The following is a 21150-nucleotide window of genomic DNA, read 5'->3' as shown; positions in this document are numbered from 1 at the left end:
ATTGCCTTAACCATGGAGATCCATCCCAGATTCCTAGTGGATGCTTGAAAATTTGGATAGTATCAAACCCTGTATATGTTTACACACCAATGACAACGTTTAATTTATAAACCAGACACAGTAAAACTAATACCAATAATAAATAAAATAGAACATGTTTAACAATATACTAGGACAGAAGTTATGTGAATGTACTCACTTTCTGCCCTGCCAATATCTTACTGTATAATACTGCATCTTCAGAGCACAGTTGACCTCAGGGTTAGGGACAGACTAGAGTAAAGCGATTGTACCAAGGGTTAACCTCAAATTGCATATCAGGTTTAAAAAGCAGACTAAGGATTTTTCACATTAAATTTGGCCATATTGGGAAAGAATATCCAAGTTTTTTGAGGTAGGGTCTCATGTCATCCAGTCTGGCCTTGAAGTTGTTATGCAGCTAAGGATGACCCTGAAATCTTGATCATCCAGCATCTATTTCCCAAGGACTGGGAGTACAGGCATGTGCCACCACACCTAGATGGTTATTCAATTAAAAAGAATCTTGTTTTATCTTTTGGTGGGGGCATGACACATATCACATTCAGAGAAGAAACTGTGGGCTGTCACGGCAATCCAGAGCTTATTTCTGTGTTCTCTGTCCAGAGCCATAGTCATAAACAGGATAACCAACCGCCCTCTCCACACCCATCCTCAGGTTACAGACTAATGGGATGGATGCTTGCCTAAGAGCATTGTGACTGAGTTCGAACTAGAATTTCTGTTTGAAGGGAAAGAAGATAGCTGCCTCACCGGAAGAGGTGTGTGTAGGATATGGCTGTTGGAAAACACAGGCAGACAGGCCAGCCTCCTGGGGCGCCTGTCCTTCCTTGGCCCCAACTTCATTGTTCAGTCTTGTTCCTACTTGCTGCTTCACTTGTCTGCCTGCTGGGCCCTCTCCTCAGGCTAAGATTTCAGCCGTATCCCTGCTAGCCCATGGTATTCCCTCATCACTTACAGTTCGTAGCTTCCTCCATAAAAACCTCCCTTTTATACAGTTCTAATCAAATACCCTACAGGGAGCTCCACCTCCCAGCTCAGCAGAAAATTCTGCTTCAGGGAAATGAGCTATCAGCCCAATGGTTACAAAAACACAAAGTACCACTGGCCCCATAAATGTGGGAGAGAAAATTACCTTCCGGACCATTTGTACAAAGTCCTTGGAGTTCTGTGGGGATAGGCCTTGGAGCTGGCAGGTACATGCCTCGAGGGAAGATGCGTGGGCCACAATCAGAATGTTATTTCCTAGGAAATGAGAAAGGCTTGTTGCAGTGACTGCCTCACTATACATTGCATATGCATATATTGAAATCACACTGTATGAATATGTAAATTGTTATGTATCAATCGACAGCTTTAAGGAAGTCTAGGGATGGAGTTCAGTAGTTGGGCATTTCCAGCATGCATAATGCTCTGGGTTTGGTCCTGAACACTGCAACAAAATGGGTAAATTTAGGGTAGGAGAATCTACTAAAACTCATGTCATTTGAAAAAAAAAGTCATAATGCTATCTAATACATTGTATAATAATTTAAAAAGAACTAAAAATTATTTAAAAAAAAGAAAAAGTAGAAATAATCACCCTACTGGTGTAAGGAGGTCTCATATCCCTTCCCCCAGCCTCCTCGGTGATTGCTGTTTCAAGATGCAGCTTACCATCGAAACCATGGAAATGGACATGGGTACAAGTGATAATTCTGATCTCACCAGGCTCATCAGCACTGCTTTGTGTGTGAGCATACAGCTTAAGGTGTTGTCCTCACCATATCTCTGTGTAACCATTACCATAATCAAGACACAAGCCAAACCAGCTATGTTGGCAGGCTCTAGAACAGTTTTAAATGTCATCACTGCAGAACTGTGAGCACTGGAGACCTCATAGCTGAGAGCATGCTTTATGTATCTTTATAGAGGTGAGTAGCTTATCAGTAACAATTGCATTGTGAGAATCATCCTTCCTCGGTTGCCCATGGCTGCCCCACTGTTAACATTTGTGTGTATAAAGTTGCATTCTTTGCTCCTGGAGTATAAATATATTAACCCAAGTCTCGTGGTGGGTAGTTGGTCCTACATGCCATCAACTGTTTGAGATCAGACTCTAGAAGATGCAGATAGACTTGAGCCCCACCCATCACTGCTCTTGGCTGGTGACAGCAGGGGCCTTGTACACACACATTCCTTTGGTGAGTTTGTATGCAGATGTTCCCATCCTGGATCATCGTAGGTAAGCCAGGATGGAATTATTCTATAGGATTTCTGGAAATTACAACTGGGTATCACCTCCATAAGGTGAAAGTTGACTAGCTACAATATCAATCCCAAGTTACTTAATGTGGTGATGCCATCATCTACGGGGTTCCTGTGTGATAACTTCCGTGTTAGAGCCTCAAAGAATATCACAAAATGAACTCCAAGAGAGCCAGGAAATATTCCTCTCCCATTACAGCTAACAAAGCAAATTCAGACATTTCAGCCAGTTCATTAATCATGAAGGAGAGCTGTTCCTGTATTTAAGTATATCTAAATGTGCAGTCCCAAATAATGCCACCTACCTTTACTTTTGCATTCACTTATTATCTCTTTTGTCACCTGGAAACTCCTATTGATGTAGGTGTCATAGGATTCCGAAATCACCAATTTGCTGACTGGAATGTGAGGTCTGCAATGCAAAGGCGAAGAGAGCAAGGAAACGTTTCGACACTTTGAGCCCAAGATAAAGTGAATGACACCACCCTAAATGTGTCGAGGGACCTCTTGGAGGAGCCCCTATTTCTGCTGATCCATTTCTCTGGAAAGAAAGGAGGCCCAAGGAAGAGACTTTCCATTGTGCGGATGCTGAGGCTGAAACGCTGCATATGGTGCCACAGTGACAGCCTTAGTCACAATGAGCTGCAAGGAGAGCTTTGAAAATCATGTGTGCTGTCCATCTCTTTGTGAGCTTATGAAACTCCCATCAGCCACTTCCTTCTCTTTGTGTCTTATTTTAAACCATGCACCCAGCACTAGGGACACCTGAGAAGCTCTCTGTGTGGACCAGGTCAGGGATGCTATAGATGCAAACTATAACTGTGATACAATCCTCAAGGGTGTTTAAGAGAGGGCTCAAAGCACTCACCATGCTGACCAGTCAGTCACCAGTCCCTTGGGGCCCACGCTGGTCTGTTTACACTCCCCTTTTATTTTATAGATGTTCTGATCCAGGAGATTTGTCTTGTCTTACATCCTATGCCTTTTCTATTTCCTTGTGCTTTTAATTGTTGAGTGTGTGGTACCCAGTAGAGGTAGTGTTGAGTTCTCTAAACTCACATGACATTTTGAGTATAATTTTTAAATTATATACTGTTAAAATTAGTGCTGAAAATATTTACTGCAGGGCTCCCACGTGTCAGGGGTATATGCAAGCATACCACCTGCATTCTTCCAGGATAATCTTTTTGCAACACTTCCAAAAATTCTAAGCCTCTAAGTGACAAAACAGGCCCCGAGGTGACAACCGACTTGTTTGAGTCTTTAGTAACTCTTAGAGCTGAGGTCTGAATCTGAGTTTTGGATGTGCCCTGTGATCTGAACCTCTTACGTAAACAGGGCAGCTTCTGCTAGTGTTCTCTTCAAGATCACTTGTCATAGTTGGGTGTGTCAACACAAACTTGAAATTTCAGCTTTCATGGGGCTAAGGTAGGAGAATTGCCAGTAGAAGTTGAAGGTCAGCCTGGGTTTAGAGTGTGCAGAGTGTTACAGAGCAAAATGCTCTCAAATACACAGATCGATCAATCAATCAATCAACCACCCAACCAATCTAAAACCAACCAACCAACCAACCAACCAACCAACTAACGAATCAACCAACCAATCCAAAACCAACCAACCAACCAACCAACCAACCAACCAACCAACCAACCAACCATCCTAGAAGACTGCCCATTTGATGCTGTATTTTACTATCAGTAAGCCTAATACTGTTGTGTTTGGAAGAAACCTGATTTTTCTAACCATTCAGCAGGCATATTCACAGGAGAAAGCTTCCTGGTTTTCCCTACTGTTCCCTGAAGGAAAGGTAGAGGCAAGGGTTACCACCACTTAGGGATGGACATCTTTGTTCAGGAATGAACTCTTCTTCCTGGCCTCCTTTTTCTGCCACACCCCTTATGCATCTCCACTGCCATTCACATTACCCTGTCTCCCAGGAGTGCCCCTTTCCCCCATTTTGTAACAAAAAGCCATGTTGTATGGTCAGGGAGTCACTTGATGGGTGAGATCCCATTGTCTTATTTGAGATTTGTGTAAATGAAAACTGGGATCCTAGGGCCTATCTCCTCATCTGCTCTTGTCTTTGGCTTCTCCCAGCATTCTGAAGGGTGTCCTGATGGTCATGGGACAGAGTCTAAGTCTCTCCTATAAGCAGAACCTATCACACTGCTAGATACACCTATAAGGTCCTGCATTGCTGTTAGAGTTAGGTCAACTCCCAACCACTTCTGTTCCTACAGCTTAAGCGCTTCAAGCATTCTCCCTTGGTTCCCCTCTTCTCCAACCTATACCGGTCCAATTGTAGTGCAGGCTTTTGCCTTGAGCTTCATTCAAAGCTTACTCGACTCATACCCCAGACCTAAGGTCTCCTTCAGTCCTCTGACCTTCCTGCCTCCTCCAAGCATCAGGGCCCTGGACCCTGCTCTGAAGAGCTTCCCAGCTGGTAGAATATTTTGCTTTTATTTTTCTCTCTCACAGTCTTGGCCCAGCTCCTTAGCCTTCTTTCTACACACAGCCCACAGGCTGCTCTCGGTCCTGTGGATGATGACAAGGTATGAGTCACTAGCCTGGGACGGTTCCCTCACTCAGCTTCCGGAACTTCCCTCCTGTTCTGTATGGTCCTGGGTGCAAGAAGCCAAGACTCGTTTTTAGTTACTTACTTACTTACTTAATTTGATGTGTATGTGGATGAGTGTATATTAAGCGTACATGTATGAAGTGGTCAGAAGAGGCATCACATCATCTGAAAATGGAGTTACAGACCGTTGTGAGCAGGCCTATGGGTGCTCAGAACTGAGCTGAGTTCTGCAAGAGCAGCAGATGCCCTTCTCCACTGAGCCCCAGAGCCAGGGCTGTTTAAGCAGAGCACACTTGATTCCAATGATACTGACTCTTGGGATTGTTCCCCAGGCTTCATTTACTCGCTCCACAGATCTGTTCATTTGGTTCCATTTATGACCAGTGGTTAACTCTACTCTAGGCCTCTCGTAGGCTTTACCGCTGGCTTCCTCAACTTTTCCACTGGATTAGAGACTTCCTAGTCCCACTCAAAACTGACCAAAAATCGACAGAAAAATTTCCCTGTGTCAGACTCTGCGTGTTCTGCTTTGAAGTCATTCTCCTCCTGATCCAACTCCACTAGACCGTATTCTGGGTTACTGGGACAAACAATTACCATAGCATGCTCTAAGACGGAGGAGTTTAATTTCCCTACCAGAATGGCTGTGATTACCTGCCCTTCCTCAGTGTGTGGGTGGGTTTTTGAATAGTATTGTCACTGTATTATTACTGGTTAATTCTTTATCAGGCATGCAGACTGTTTGCCTAGGAGCATTAAGGAAAAAAACAAAAAACTTAGCACAGAGTATGATCTAGTAGAAACATAAATGGATCAGGTGGAGAATGATTCCAAGGCAGAACACACGGAACCTGACACACATAAAAATATTATACATTAATATCTAATATACATATTATATTGAATATCTATATTAGATATTAAAAGGTGCTAATTTTTATAAAAATAATGGTACTGTTATTATTTCCATGCATGGTCACTAAATGTTTTACCATAGGCAAGCTACTTGGACTCTCTCATACATAAAAATGGCTATCTGGGCTGGCGACATAGCTCAGCAGGACGCTTACATGTGTGCACATACATGCACAAGACACATACACACATCTTATTCACTTTTATACTTTCCAGGATCATAGAAATAATAAATGAACATAGAAAGAATTAAGAATCCAGTGGTGGCCCATGACTGTAGCCACAGCACCTGGAAGGCAGAGACACGGGGATCATAGTTCCAGGTTAGCCTGGACTACATAATGAGACACCCGTCTCAAAAGGATAAAAGAGCAAGTGATTTGGAAAATTTAAAGTAAAAATGGAAGGTGACATACTGTCATGTCCCTAATCAACTGAGCTGTTTTAGGACCACTTTGTGTATATTCCTAACATAGAAAATGGCTTTACTATTACATTGAAGTAGATATAATAAAGTTAGGAAATCTGAATGCAAGCGTGGGTGGGGTAGGAGTATAATTTATGCTAATATTAAATACAAGTAAATACTGGATGTCCCCCAGTTTTGTTTCCTAAAATCATAGCTTGGTTTCTACCACAATGAACTAACACCCTGTAGGCCTTTTGAGGTGACAGGACAGGACACAAGACCCTAGGGAGACAACAAATCAAGGGTTACCTGTAGGTTGTATCAACACTCAGGTTGGCTGCAGCTAACTCTGATGGAGGTATCCATGCTGGTAATGTGTTCCCAGCAACCCACTTTGTCCATTCAAATAAGCCCGGCTCGACCCGAATCTTCAAGTGATTGTCTTGTTGTAAACCTTTGGGGGAGGGGAGTAGAATTAAGATGAGGTTAGTCTCACCACCATATTGTCCATGGAAAAATGAATCACAGGATAAACTGATATAAAATGTGACGAGGTAGACTTGGATGTACCATGCAAGCTCTCAGAGGAAAGAAATCATGAGTCCTAGCCAGCTCTAATGTCTCTGATGCACAACGATGATGACCATGTCAGGATAACCCTAGCGGTGTAGCAGTGGGATCCATATCAACAGCTCTCTGATTGGACTTAAGACCCACTAAATAAGAGGGAAACCATGCCTGGTACCAGAAGCCCTAGCTAACTACTCAGGGTTAGTGAAATTATGGATCTTGGAGGAGAACCTACAATTTACCACTTTACTAGACCAGCATAATCCACAACTCCCTAGTAAATATTTGTCCTTATACCCACAGATAAGCGTATCCTCACCCTTCACCATGGAAATTACTCTTAGCATCAGATGGAGACTATTACAGAAAACCACAACCCATCAAATGCAGAATTGTGGGGCCCAACCCCGATGGATACATCTACAAAGGCTTCCACACCTAAGGCTCAGGGAGCAACTGTGAAAGAGGGACCAGAAAGATGGGGGGAAACAGAGGATCAGGGAGTTTGCTATCAGATTGTGTCTCCTAGAAACATGCGAAGCTACACTCGTGAAGTCTCTCAAACATGACTGCGCAAACGTGAGCAAGGATGACGTATGCAGATATGAGGGTGGGGAGGGGCATAGAAGAGGCCCACAGGGCCTCAACCCGACACAAGGCATCGTGGACAACTGGGGGATGCTCAGAGTGGGAGTGGTGGTATTCTTCAGGGAAAAGCATGTTGATGGGCTATCCAATACTAAATTCTCAGTCCCGAAAATGCACAGGTAGGATTGTACAAATGGAGCAGGTTATACTTATGTGTTTAGAAATACACACTTATACTCATAGGTAACAAATACTGAAGAAAGAAGTCATAAGGATGGTGGGGAGAGGTGTGCAGGCAGTTTGGGAGTGGCAAAGGGAAGGGGAGATGATGCAATTAGACCACAATTGAAAGACTCCCGAATCCTGGGAAATCTTCATTCAAGTCTTGGGATAGGATGACACCCCAAAAAATTCATGAGAGACCATTCTTGATGCATAAGGTTTAATTCTCCAGTGCACTGGGCTGCTCTGAGCAGGGACAGAGGAGTTTGACACCCCCCCCCCCAGCTGTCGCTGGGGTTTTTTTTTTAAAGAAACAGACCATAAAGAAATGAAAAAAAAAAGGGAGAGGATGCTCAGGCTGTGATCTATGTCATAAGGAATGGGGAGATCAGCGGCAATTCATGGCTCAGAGGAAGGTTACAGGTTATCTTGGGCAAATACTGCTACTCTGAGCGGGGATGAGGTCTTTGAAGCAAGGGGAGTGCTCACCCTTGCAGCTGGCGGGAGTGTGGAGGGGAGGGAGTGCCAGCCTGGCAGCCTTGCAGAGTGTAATCTTAGGTTGACAGTTTTCTAAGTTGCACTGTGTCTAGGCTAATTGTTAGTGGTCTCTCACAATCTCATTTTTTTTTTTTAATTTCCAAGGCAGTTATTCCATCCCTACTAGATCCAGTGAATTATGTAAGTTGGAAGCAAACAGGGGCAGGTAAGGTTTGTAAATTTGTGTTTTACAGCGTTATTTAATATGTAAGTTATACAGCTATACATGATGCATGTTTTTAAAAAATAAAGTTTCTGTTTCACCAACATGTGCGGCACTTTACCCTCTAAGCTGGCTGCTTCCTGATTTAAGGGACACCCTCCCCTCCACGAGTCATTACTCAGTTTGTCCAGGCCTGTGACTCTTTTTACTTTCAGAGACAAAAGTCTCTCTGTGTACCCTAGGCTTGCCACAAGTTCTCAATCCTCCTGTCCCAGCTTCCTCCGGAGTGCTGGGATTACAGGTGTGCACCACCACACCCAGCTCATTTCTACCTTACAACTCTTCTCCCTCTAGTAAATTCTATGATGTCTTATGAAACAAAGCCTCACATTTAAAGTTCCAGCTACTCTCTTGGCACTGACTACTGGGCAGTAGCTTACACTGTACTTGAACATCACATCTGTTACCCACTTTGTTTATCAGGGAACCCCACGTTGAACATTTACATGTGACAGTGTTTAAGCGCTGTTTTATCATAGCGATAAAGGTGATCCCTCTTTATCATGGTGACTCCCTCTGAGTATAACGTTTTCCTTTATATTTGCTCAACTCTCTTTCCATTGCATTTAGTCCAGGTTCTCTGTGTGCAGCTGATACAAGGATGCCTCTGTAATGAGAGGAAGGTTTACTTAAGGTTCAAGAACCGAGGACTCAAGCTCTGTGTCCAATTCTTTGCTGGTGTCTTTATTTCTGGCTCATTTGTTTGCCTGGCCAAGCTGCCTTCCAATGAGCAATGAGAAGAGGGTGAGAAGGGAGATTGTCCCAATGCAAATGCCCATGGATTTCAGGGTGAAAGTCGAGTGCTTTTACAGCAACAGAGCCTTTAAAGCCTTCCAATTTGTAGGGCATGGTGGTGTACACCTTTAATCCCAGCATTTGGGAGGTAGAGGCAGGTGGATTTCTGTGAGTGTGAAGCCAATATGGTCTATACAGTGTGTTCCAGGTCAATCAAGGATACACACTGAGACCATGTCTCAAAAAGTAAATGCATGAAATGAATGAATGAATGAATGAATAAATAAATAAGTCTTTCCAATTAACTGAAGACACTAAGATGGTGATGGTGTGGAACACCCAATGGCTCAGTTTCTACTGAAAACATCTAGAAACCAGGCAAGATCGTCTCACTGCTTAAATGCAAAAGGAATCCTCTCTACAAAAGATGTAAATATTCTATATAGCCACAATCCACCCAAGACAGCTTAAAATCCTTAAGGAAAAATTAGTAATATTCTCCCTTTATTTATCTGGATTATATAGTCCAGAGTATGACTTTTGTGCAAGGTTGTCACCTTGTAGACAAGCCTCAGTAAAAAGTTCTAGATTTCTGCAAGCCATGGTGGCTCAAGCCTGTAATCTTAGCATTCAGGAGGCTGAGGCAAGAGGATTACGGTAGGTCCGAGGGTAACCTAGGCTACATGTCACCTTGAAACCCCGTCTCAAAAACAAACAAAAAACAAAGTAAACTTTCCATTCTTGAAACTCCGTAACTCTGCAGTAAGAGAAGCGGAAGGATGGCCCACGTAACCTCGATCCAGCCAAGAGTCTTACCTTTCAATATATTATGTGCAGTCTGAACACAGCGCAGAGATGGTGAGCAATACACGTGATCAATAACGGTGTTACTTTCTAACAAGGCTTCACCTGCCGAGCAAACCAACAGAGAATCAGCAGGATGGGTTCGCTTGGGCATCATCCTGACCCTCAGTGGAATGGTGTCAAGAGACCCATAATCATCCCTTTCCCAGTAGGAGCTTGCAGAGAGCCTAGTGTCAGCCAGGTAAGTCCCCCCGCTTAGTGCTTCCGTGGAGAGGGCCAAGCAACACGCCTCTTCTTGCCTTCTCCTTTCCTTCTTTCTGGTGCCAGCAGGCAGCAACATGTCCTGTTAAGGGAGGCTACCAACAGGATAATGCTCTGCCCTCTACAAGGAAGATGCTAACACCCACTCTCGGGTACCAGGGAGATAACGGATATTGTTTAACAGTCAGACGTTGCTACAATTCCAGTATGATAACCCCCAATCTCAGCTGTCCAAACCCAGCATCCAATGTTCTCAGGCTTTGATGTTTCCTTGTGTGGTCCATCTTTTTCTCTACAAGGTAAACTTTAAGTATCTTCACGTGGTGTCGATGTTTTCCATGGACTTGCTCATCTTGTCAGACCCTTCTCTTGACCTGCCTCACCCTCTGCTCTAGAAACAGGAAGAGCTCACACCCCCATGCACTCTTAATGGGTCCCGGGATTGAACTCAGGTCACGTGGCTTTTGCTGTAAGCGCTTTTACTTCCTGACCTTGTCTCATAGGGATCTCTCGATGCTATGTCTGACCTCTGATTTTGTTTATTGTCCTCTACACCAAGAACCACCCTCCTCTCCCTTCTGTTCCTTCCTCGGATGACTCCTCCTCGAGGCCCCAGCTCACCCTGCCTCTTAGTCGTCTTTTCGTCGTCCTCCTCTCTCAATCCCTCTCTCATTGATTCATTTTACCCTTTGTCTTTCTTCAATATTCTTCTCATACGGTGTAGAGTTTGCTATTCAGTCAGCCGTAGAGTCTGATAGTCATCCCCAACACATACATGTGTTTCTGTGAAACATCACCCTTGGGTCTCTGGTATCTAGTTCAGGGACTTGCCCAAAGTAAATGATCCATAAATATTACATATTAAATGACTGAAGAGTACAAGGCATAGTTTCTGTACAAACAGTACAGAAAATACTTTCAAAGGACTGAACACCTTCAAAATGTCACTGGACCTCTGCAAATTCAGCAATGCCCCTGCATCGCTTCCTTACCCTCATATGTCTTCTTATACTATGCTGACAGATGCTGCTGTCATGAACTAGCAACTAATATATCTAGGACAATAGTAAGTAGACCAAACCTGACTTTCCTTCTTGCATTCCTCAGCAGGGGCCACATCTGCAACCAGCAGAGGTCACATCTGCAACCAGCAGGGGCCTACCTGTAATCCCAGTCCTCAGAAGGCTGAGCCAGCAACATTTGATGTTCTAGGTCAGCCTGGTCTACAAGACCCTGTCTCAAAAATCCAACCAAACAAACAAAAAGGGAAGTCCCGCATAGTGTGTTTGTACCCATGGTGTGGGTGTGCTGAAGGAGCCAGGAGAGGCTACAGGGTCCCGGAGAGCCCTTACCCACTAGTCTTGCTTGCATACACCCAAACACGGTGATTGGAGCATCTTTCTCGTAATCCCGGAAACCGCCACTCCGCTGAGGTAAACTATGAGGCATGTTCAGGTTGGTGCGTATGTAGCGGCCTAGGGGAGAAGATCACATAGAGGCTGCATAGTCTTCTGTTTACTTGAAACTTTCTTCCGTGATTCTGACCCCCCTCCTCCATCTTGGTTAAAGACACTGGATCAAACCATCTGAGGGCAGTGGGAAATATTGAATCTGATACCTTCTCTTCAGAAGATTGACTTAGAATCCACTACCGTCTGTTGATGACAGAAATGAGGGGATTTCTCAGTAAATATAACAACTGGACAAAGGCAAGGCTCCTATTCTTAAAATGCCACTTGAGGGAGAACTGAACTGGATGGGCTCAAGGTGACTTAAGGCAGGAATTCTGGCCACAGACTCAGTTCATGTCTCTGAACTGATTGGCTGTATGAACGTGGGCACCCCACAGCTACTCTTTGCTCCCTGATACCTCAGCTTATAGACTGGGGACAAGAATGCTTATCTCTCCCCCCAAGAGTTGAAACAATCAAGAAGGGCTTGGAGACTCCAGGATTTTTCTGTCAAAATGACTCATTGTACATAAAAGTAGCTTGACAGTGCCCCCTAGAGGTCATGATAGGTATGCACTGCTGTGTACACCACCAACCACAGGCAGTCCTTAGACACAGGAGATAACATCCCAAGAGCCCCACTAGATGCCTCAAAGTGTAGACAGTGGGAATTCCTGAATAGACTATGTGTTTACTCACACAAACACACTCCTACGATGACATTTAACTTATAAGTCAGCCACAGTAATGAGGAAGAGTAAAATGATATACTGTAATGAAAGTTACATAGATGTCTTGCACAACGCATCTTATTGTATCATACTCCTGCTTCTTATGAAAGAATACCAAGTGAGGAGAGGCAAATGATACTGTGACACTCTGACAGTAGATTTGAAAACCTAGGTGGGTAGCACTTGTGCTGTGGAGACACTGGAAAAAGGGATGAGGGCCTGGGCGGGACACAGTTGGGGGGCCTGAGATGTTATCACATGACCCAGAATGGAGGGATTACAACATCAAACACACGAACTGCTTGTGTGTTGGCTAATTTTATTTCACCTAAGAGGAGGAAACCACAAAGAAGAGAATGCCTCTATACGGTGAGGCTATAGGTAAGCCTTAATTACGGATTGATACGGGAAGGCCCGTCCCATTGTGGGTGGTGCCATCCCTGGGTGGGATGTCCTGAGTTTTATAAGAAAACAGGCTGAGCGAGCCAGTAAGCAGTGCCTCTCCATGGCTTCTGCTTCAGCTCCTGCCTCTAGGTTCCTGCCCAGTTTGAGCACCTGACCCGGCTTTCTTGAAGGATGGACTACAATGTGGAAGTGTCAGATGAATTAACCCTTTCCTCCCCAACTTGCTTTTTGATCACGGTGTTTCACAGCACAGCAATAGAAACCCTAAGTCAGCTTGTTTTGGACTTGTTCCACCTACTAGGATTAGACTAAGAGTGGGTGAATGAAACCACAGAGAGAAAGTGGGTAAACGGAGAGACTCACCTTTGGCATCAAAGCATTGGGATAGCCAGTACTTTCCAAAGACAACATCCATCCTCTCCCCATGCCGACAAACAAACAGGCATCGCTTCTGCGGTCCAGGCTGGCTGTTGACTCTCAGGGGCTGCGGAGAAAGAAAGGTAAAGAGTAAGGAAATGCACCACAGACTGCCCCGTGTGCGTGCCAAGAGGGCTGAGCGCTAGGAAAAATCCTGCCAGTGTATGGCTCTGACGATCTCGCTGACCACCATGCGGTTAGTCTGGCCTGCTTGTAAAGTGGGGACAATAAACTCATCCCGCAGACCTCACAAGCTATTCTTGGGCTCCTATGAGGTAACTGCAGGTGCTTTGATGTATGAGGTATGACGAAATGCCATGCTCTTTGCTTCCCCCTACTGCAACAGGAGGGTTACTCAAGGTACAGTCCTCAGGTCAAGCCAGCCATTAATGTAGAGACGGTCATCTAGAAAGCTAGCTGTCTCCTCCAAAGAGATTCATCATCAGCTCTTTCCGGGAGGGAGGAATTTTATGGTCCCACATGTGTCTGCCTCACGCCTATTTTATCTTCACTACTCTGCTTTGCATGTTCTTTTTCCTACAATTGTATCATTTATTACTTATGTGTCTGGGTGTTTTGCCTGCATGCATGTGTGAGTACCATGCACCTGCAGTGTCCACAGAAGTGGAAGAACTCACTAGGACTGGAAGTACAATTCTAAGCCACCATGTGGGGTGCCGGGAATCGAACTCAGGACCTCTGGAAGAGCAGCCTTTGCTCTTAATCACTGGGCGACCTCTGCAGCCAGGCTTTGCATATTCTAATCATCATGTGTGCTCCAGTCTAGGCTGCATATATGTTGGTATTTCCAAGAATGGTTTGAGCAGCGGAGACAGCTGCACCACACATGGTGACACGGGCAGGTTGAGACAAGTCCTGGTTTCCGCAGCTGCTAGTGGAACTGCGTAGATGTCTCTACATCCTTCTTGCTGATGCATCGGATGCTTTCAGTTGCCTCAGCCTGCTAGGTCGTTGCTGGACAACACTCTTCCACGGCTTCTTGTTGCTTTGCCAGGGCTAATATGTGGATTGGCACAGTGAACCTTGACACCTGCTCTCCTGATGTTCCTTAATTCAAACCCTGGGCTCCAGACAAAGCACCTCCCTCCCTCCTTTTCATCCTTGACATGTTGAAGTTTCAATTTGTCTCTGTTCTTCTTGACAAATACTCCTACTCCCTTCTCCAGCCTGTTCCCAAAGTGTCACCAGTATAGACTGAATTCTCACTATGCCAATTACTATGCTAAGATCACATTCTACAGATACAAGTAGAGAGAGACACAGCCTCCTCGTCTTTCTTTGGGATGGCCTTGCTTCCAAGCTCAAATTCACACGGTGATGTCCACAGACGGTACTGCACACCTACTTCCTAGTGATGTCCACAGACAGTACACACAACTTCCTGGTTTTGTATTGTTGTGTGCCTTTGTGATCTTGTGTACTCCCGTCCCCCTAAGGCTAAGGACTCTTTGGAAGAAGCAAGGTCAATGCTGAGGGTGGTCCTCAAAGCATCCTGATTAGCCAGGTGGTGGTGCACACGCCTTTAATCTCAGTGCTTGGGAGGTAGAGGCAGGAGAATATCTGAGTTTGAGGATAGCCTAGTCTACAAAGTGAGTTCCAGGACAGGCAGGACTACACAAAGAAACCCTGTCTCAAAAAGCAAAACAAAACAAACAAACCCGTCAGGATCAGATTCGAGGAAATGACCCTCATGATCAGCCTTACCTGCATGGGCTGGCAGATGATAGTGAGGGGTGTTGTCTCCCCAAGTCCTTGATCCTCATACTGTCGTCTGTCTAACGCCCCATCACCAAACGTGAGTGAGCTGGATGATACCGTATTTAAGATGGAGTAGGAACTGCAGAGGAAGGTGAGGAAAGGGTTAACTGCTTTGGTCAGGAGTCATGGGATGCTCATGCTTAAGTATGGAAATGGCACAAAGGACTGTCTGGTCATGTGTGTTTAGGAATGTGAGGTAGGGAGCACCCCATCCCCAGGCAAGAACATGTTCTTTTTTTTTTTAAACCAAAGTTTAGCAGTTAATAAACAAGGGCAGACAGTCCTCAGAGCTGAAAACAGATGCAACCATCCTTTCGGGCAGGGATGGGGTCCAGTGATTCCAGGCTTATTAGAACGCCGCAGGCAGGGCTGGCAGCAGAGACATGTTAAAGAATAATGAGGTATCAATTATGTAGCACTGTTCCAGCTCTTTCTGTAGCTGTGGAGAAATAAACAGTTCCCATCGCCTTTAATCTTGTCCGTGGCTATTTCCATCTGAGGAATGTGAGTGGGGAAATGTGTTCCCAGCACCGCTTTGCCTGTGGCTCTGAGGCTCTCAAGGACACGATCCTTATCCTTTAACCTGACCTCTTCAGTCTCCTGCACTGTACTGGCCTCCGTAGCAACTCCGAGAAGATGATTAGAGGCTGGGTTATTTCAGAGGATCTGACTCTTGCCAGATGTTTGGAGCTGCGAATCAAGAAATCTTATTTCTGGCTAGGTCACTATAACTATGGGGGCCGGGAGGAGATCTGGCCTGGAGCAAAGCAGTTCAAACATTCCACCCTGAAATTCCAGCACACAGTAGACTTCCCAAAGCTTGACGTAAGGAGAGTTGCTATTTATGTACGGCTGTTAGGCAGCTCTGACAAACACCTCCTGGGTCCCTGGGCACTCTCAAAGGGAAGTATTTGCATCTTTAACTTCTTGCTCTTGGAAAGGCCCAGTTTGCCCTCCCAAGTCTGGGTTTGCACCTCTAGACCCACCCATCTGGGCGAGTCAGCAAGCATCTGCTCTGCAGTATACACCTTTAACACAGTATGCTTATTAGAATTTTACTTTTGAAAGTTTTCACTTTCTTTTCCTAAAATCAGTAAGCTGATGGTTGGTTTTTTTTTTTAATTACCCACCACTAGTTTTTGTTTTGTTTTTAAATAAATTCAGTGTCCACAGTTCTAAGTCTTAAAAGGATGTTGCCATACAAGTACTTTGGTGTTGGGCGTGGTGGCGCAATAGTACTCTGGAGGCAGAAGTAGGCAGAACTCTGTAAGTTTGAAGTCAGCCTACTCTACATGGTGAGTTCTAGGACAGCCAGAGCTACACAGACACAGGTCCCTGTCTGGTGGTGGTGGTTGGGGGTGGGGGAGGGCATAGACACCTTATTTCCAAAACAGTAGTCACATAATATGATTTGGCAAAAAAACAAACAAACAAAAAAGTCATAAGTGAATTAGGTCTGACTCAAAGAAACAAATGCTGCATGTTTTCGCTTGTCAATCATACATGATATATAGGTACGTAAAATCACATGCATATTCCCTCTGCTTTCATGTGTCTCCCCCATTTGTCCTGATAGTGGTTTGAATATGTTTGGCCCGGGGAGTGGCACTATTAGGAGGTGTGGCCTTGTTGGAATAGGTGTGTCACTGTGGGTGTGGACTTTAAGACCCTCATCCCAGCTGCCTAGAAGCCAGTATTCTGCTAGCAACCTTCAGATGAAGACGTAGAACTCTCAGCTCTGCCTGCATCATGCCTGCCTGGATGCTGCCATGTTCCCACCTTGATGATAATGGACTGAACCTCTGAACCTGTAAGCCAGCCTCAATTAAATGTTGTCCTTATGAGAGTTGCCTTGGTCATGGTGTCTGTTCCCAGCAGTAAAACCCTAGCTAAGACAGTCCCCAAATTCCTTTAAACAGTTTCACTTCTACATTCATGTCACATGTACATATGCATGCATGTGATTTTATGTACCCATATACATGTATGACATATTCATGTCACATGTACATATGTATGCATGTGATCTGCTTATCTGTGTATGTTGCCTTCAGGTCCTATGGGTAAAACACTTTTTTTGTGTGTTCTAATTCCACATACAGCCAAGGCTGGCTCCCCATCATCCTGCTTCTACTTCCTGAGCGACGGGATAACGGACATGTGCCACCACATGTAGTCTCTATGATGCTGAAGACCCGGAGATTCTGGTACACACTTTGTCAATTGAGTTATGACCTCAGCCTGACCGATTTGTTCAGGCATAGGTGCCAGACCCTGAAAAAGAGATCTGCAGCCCCGTGCATGTCAGACCCACGGGCAGGTCCTGCGCAGCATCCTACTCCTCACAGACCATCGCTCAGAGCCCATAGAGCTGTGTCTCTTTAGTATGATGTGCAGCCAGATTAAACCTGTTATGGGTACATTTAAATAACTGTAGCCCAAGGAAAGCTGAGCACTCTAATAGACCAGCTGTTCCCCTTTATTTTAAGCAGAGAGAGAGAGCCTCCCCAATGGAACACAACCGAAGGAACTTCAGTTTCCTTGTCTGGCTCATCAAAGCTTCGGGCCTCCAGTGTCTAGCTGTCTGGAATCACACTGACATCTCCCCTGCCCACGTCTGTAAGCTCTTTATTGTATCACAGCTGGGAAGAAAATGATAGGGGCCTTGTCTCTTCCCACTCCCCCCACCCCTGCCCCCCAGTTCCCTTGGTGAGGAGAATAACAGCTTCCTTCCCATCTTCAATGTCGCTAGAATGGAAAGACCCGGCTCCCCCTGAGCAGTCTGGGGAGAGTGTCAGACCAGGGAGGAGAAGAAGTAGGTCTGACATGGAGAACTCCTTCTCAGGGAACAGGAAGAGTCAGGCTCCTGCCTGGAACACACTAGGCCTGTGTGAGAGTCCGCAGGTCACCCCACTCTAGAGGACAAGGGGTCAGCATCACCCAGAAGGTACTTAGGGACACTCAGGAACAAATGACTACCAAGAAGAGTAGTGAGGGGAAAAAAAACATTTCCCTAGGTATTCAGAAGGCAAAAGAGCACTGGGTGAGGACAGGAATAAAGGCCAACTGTCACCCAGAGTCCCTGGACAGTGCCTGAACACTCTAGAACTTTTCTTGAAGCTAGCCAGTACCAAGCCAGACGGCTCCCAAGTCTCCCCATGACTTCGGCTAGGAACGAGAAGGCTTCTCCCAGTGGAGCTGAGCTAAGCCTCTCGGTGCCATTCCTACCTCTGGGCCTGAGCAGTAATGTGCAATTCACCCATCAGGCCATTTTTGGAAGAGACGTTTAGCTCAATGAGGTCCAGTAAACACAGACAAAAAAAAATCAAGAACTCTAGTGGGTATTCTGTAGACCACAGTACGGCTGTCCAGTTAGCATAGGTCTATCAGAGCTGTTCTTTACCGTAGTCGCTGCCACAGCATGTACTGTATATGGAATGATTAGCTCTTCACGGTGGCCCAGAGCAGTACTTCAACTTGGGCAAGGTTTACAAAGCTGGTATATGAGAGAGTTAGGATTTGAATACAACTAGACTAAAACTCAACTTGTTAATCGAAGTCTCAATGCCTAGCCCTTGTATTTTGGACACTCATAGAAGAGTTGGCTGTGGACCTGAGAATTTAATTTCAAACAAAGTTTCCAAGAAATAACATTAACAGTTATCTTCAAAGTAAAAGGAGATGACACACAGGCCTTCCATGGTCCCCTAGGGGAGATGACACACAGACCTTCCATGGTGCCTGGGGGAAATGACGCATGGCCCTTCTGTGGTGCCGGGGGTAGAGGGAGGTTAGTCAGTTGTCCTCCTGATGGAGCCTGAATCCTAGTTCAGGGAGGAGGTCTAGATGGAGGGTGTCACAGGGGTCAGTGGAACTCCGTGTGTGTACTCTGCCCCCACATATAACCCCACTGCTAAATACATGAGACCTGTGAGCTGTGCTGCATCAGGACAATAATCTTCAGTTCTCAGCATACGCATGAGCCAATCTTTAGGGCGATGCTATGAGGATCGAATCGCTGGGTCACTTGTCTGAATGGCATCAGAGTGAGCTTAAACTAAGATGCTAGGGTGTTGTGACACAACTTAGGGGATCATTACCATGTATAAGGGCCAACCCTGACCCAAATGCCATAGATGCATGGCTGTAGTGTGTGTGTGTGTGTGTGTGTGTGTGTGTGTGTGTGTATGTGGTGTTGGTAGGGGTTGGACAACTCTGAGTTTCTTAGTCACTGTCCATCTTTTTAAAAAAATGCATTTATTTTTATTTATGTGTGCGTATGCATCTGTGTGAGTATAAAAGTGGAGGTCTCAGGGGCCAGAGGAAGGAGCTAGTGTTACAGCTGCTTGTGAGCCACCTCGTAGGTGCTAGGATCCGAACACTGGTCCTCACGATGGCTCCTAACTGAGGAGCCATCTCTCCAGCTCCCCATTAACACATTTTTAGGACAGTTATATCTGACTGTTTGTCTGTCTGCCTTTGAGTTTGTGCACATGCTGTAGTATATGTGTATAGTGGACTGGGTTTTTCCTTCTACCAGGTGTGCCTTGCAGTTTAGACTTGGGTCATCAGGCTCTATGGCAAATGCCTTTCCTATGTTGCTAGCCATTCGCCTTTCTTTGTCTTCTCCTTCTTCTCCTTCTAAGGCAGTGTCTTCAGACTCACCAAGTAGGTTAGACTGGCTGAACCCCACCCTCGCCCCATCTCCATTTTCTCAGCTTTGGAATTATAAACGTGAGCAGCTAGCTGCACTTCACCAACCCCGTCTCTTTCAGCCCTTATTTATCTTTGTGGGATAAAAATGGTGACTGCAGAAACTCAACTTCTATAGACTCAGCTTCAGAAAAATTTCTAAAAAAAAAAAAAAAAAAGAAAAAGACGCTTGGGAGCATGAGGCATCTGGATGACTGTGGGCTAGGGAGGGGCGTTACACAAGACAGAGGAAAGGAAGAGGATCCTTTCCTATCCTGAGTGTATGGTTTGTCTAGAGCTCACAGGGCAGGGGATGTCTTGTTCTTTCCCCCCCAGGAGAAATACTTGCTGGAATCCCCTGGTCTGATCCCTTAAGACAAGCACTACCATGGTGGGTAATAATGCAGTGGGAGTTCAGGGCTTCTGCCTCTCAGCCACATTGCCACATGGAAGAAACAACAGGGAGGGAAAACCAAACCAGCATGGGGAACCTGGGGCTGTATTTGAGCTCCCTGGATTGGGAAGGAGGAAGGCACTTGTGTTCCTATTTATTTCTATCTGGGGTGAAGTGGGTCATACAACATGGTCTAGTCTGGACATTGGACCCGAGTATGGGCTAAGGACAGCAGGGTAGTGAGGGGCAGATGGGTGTCACCTTCATAAAGAATGGGAGGTATTATGCTCCTATTCAGTTCTGACAAGCTGCCTGTCACCTTGGACACAGTCTCTGTTGCTTAGGTGCACATACTTGCCCAGTCTGAGGACTTGTTCAGGGTCACCTAATAAATGAGTGTTCCTGACTTTTGAATCTTTCTGCCGTTGCTCTGGCTGACATAGAAGGGGTCTGTATAGCTGCTCTGAGAAGTCAGCCCCCCAGAGTAATGGCCCAGGATGAGATAAACAGAAGCCATGCAGCAATACATGCTCTGCATGGGATGCCACTGCCCTCTAGCCAGAGATGGACGGCAGCCTCAGGTCGGCTACCCACCAGGAACCTGGACAGGCAGTGACCCTGCATGGGGCAGGAGAGTGTCTACCTACCCGTGGAAGATCCAGGTGCTACACTCATCAGCCTTGGTAATGTAGTTCTCAGGAAGCAGCCCAGAGCAGCCAGTGGTCAAGGAGGTGCCATAAATCCAGCCCTCGCTGGTGCTGGTCTGCTCCATGGGAGACATGAAGATGAAGTCCCCTGGGACCAACTCCAGCTCATCATCATTCTGAGGTGAATAGGGATAGATGACCTGTAACGTCTGCAAAAAAGGAGAAGACCCATGAGCCCAGACTCATTTATCATTCTCTTTAGACCCCGAGGTCCTAGACTGTACTCTTTATACACAATGACAAAGTGCAGTGCATATAGGGAGTCCCTGGGGTGCCATCAGGCATGGCTTCTGATCAGAAAGCACCTTTCTCACCAACGTTTCATAGGTAGGTACCTGGTGCTCCAGAACCTTCCAGACCCCCAGCAATGCTTTCATTTCCTGTTAGGACTCAGAAGCAGGTGCTTCTGGAACTCATGGAAAGCTGGGCACACAGATATTCATTTT

At 45.6% G+C, this 21150-nt stretch overlaps 1 protein-coding gene across 2 annotated transcripts in view; it reads right to left on the bottom strand.

Annotated features, from left to right (window-relative positions):
• Ubash3b (ubiquitin associated and SH3 domain containing B) overlaps positions 1-21150 on the bottom strand; it is a 147530-nt gene that overhangs the window by 4335 nt on the left and 122045 nt on the right. For both annotated transcript variants that reach the window (XM_052188615.1, XM_052188616.1), the window contains exons 6-13: positions 20645-20853; positions 14858-14990; positions 13079-13199; positions 11481-11603; positions 9880-9972; positions 6498-6642; positions 2592-2698; positions 1175-1284 (exon numbers count right to left, since the gene is read on the bottom strand). In XM_052188615.1, coding sequence (XP_052044575.1) covers positions 1175-1284; positions 2592-2698; positions 6498-6642; positions 9880-9972; positions 11481-11603; positions 13079-13199; positions 14858-14990; positions 20645-20853 — 1041 coding nt within the window. The remainder of the gene's footprint in view (positions 1-1174; positions 1285-2591; positions 2699-6497; positions 6643-9879; positions 9973-11480; positions 11604-13078; positions 13200-14857; positions 14991-20644; positions 20854-21150) is intronic.

The sequence above is a fragment of the Apodemus sylvaticus genome, chromosome 7, assembly GCF_947179515.1.
Source record: "Apodemus sylvaticus chromosome 7, mApoSyl1.1, whole genome shotgun sequence".
Lineage (NCBI taxonomy): Eukaryota > Metazoa > Chordata > Mammalia > Rodentia > Muridae > Apodemus > Apodemus sylvaticus.
This window is presented reverse-complemented; position numbering and strand designations above follow the sequence as displayed.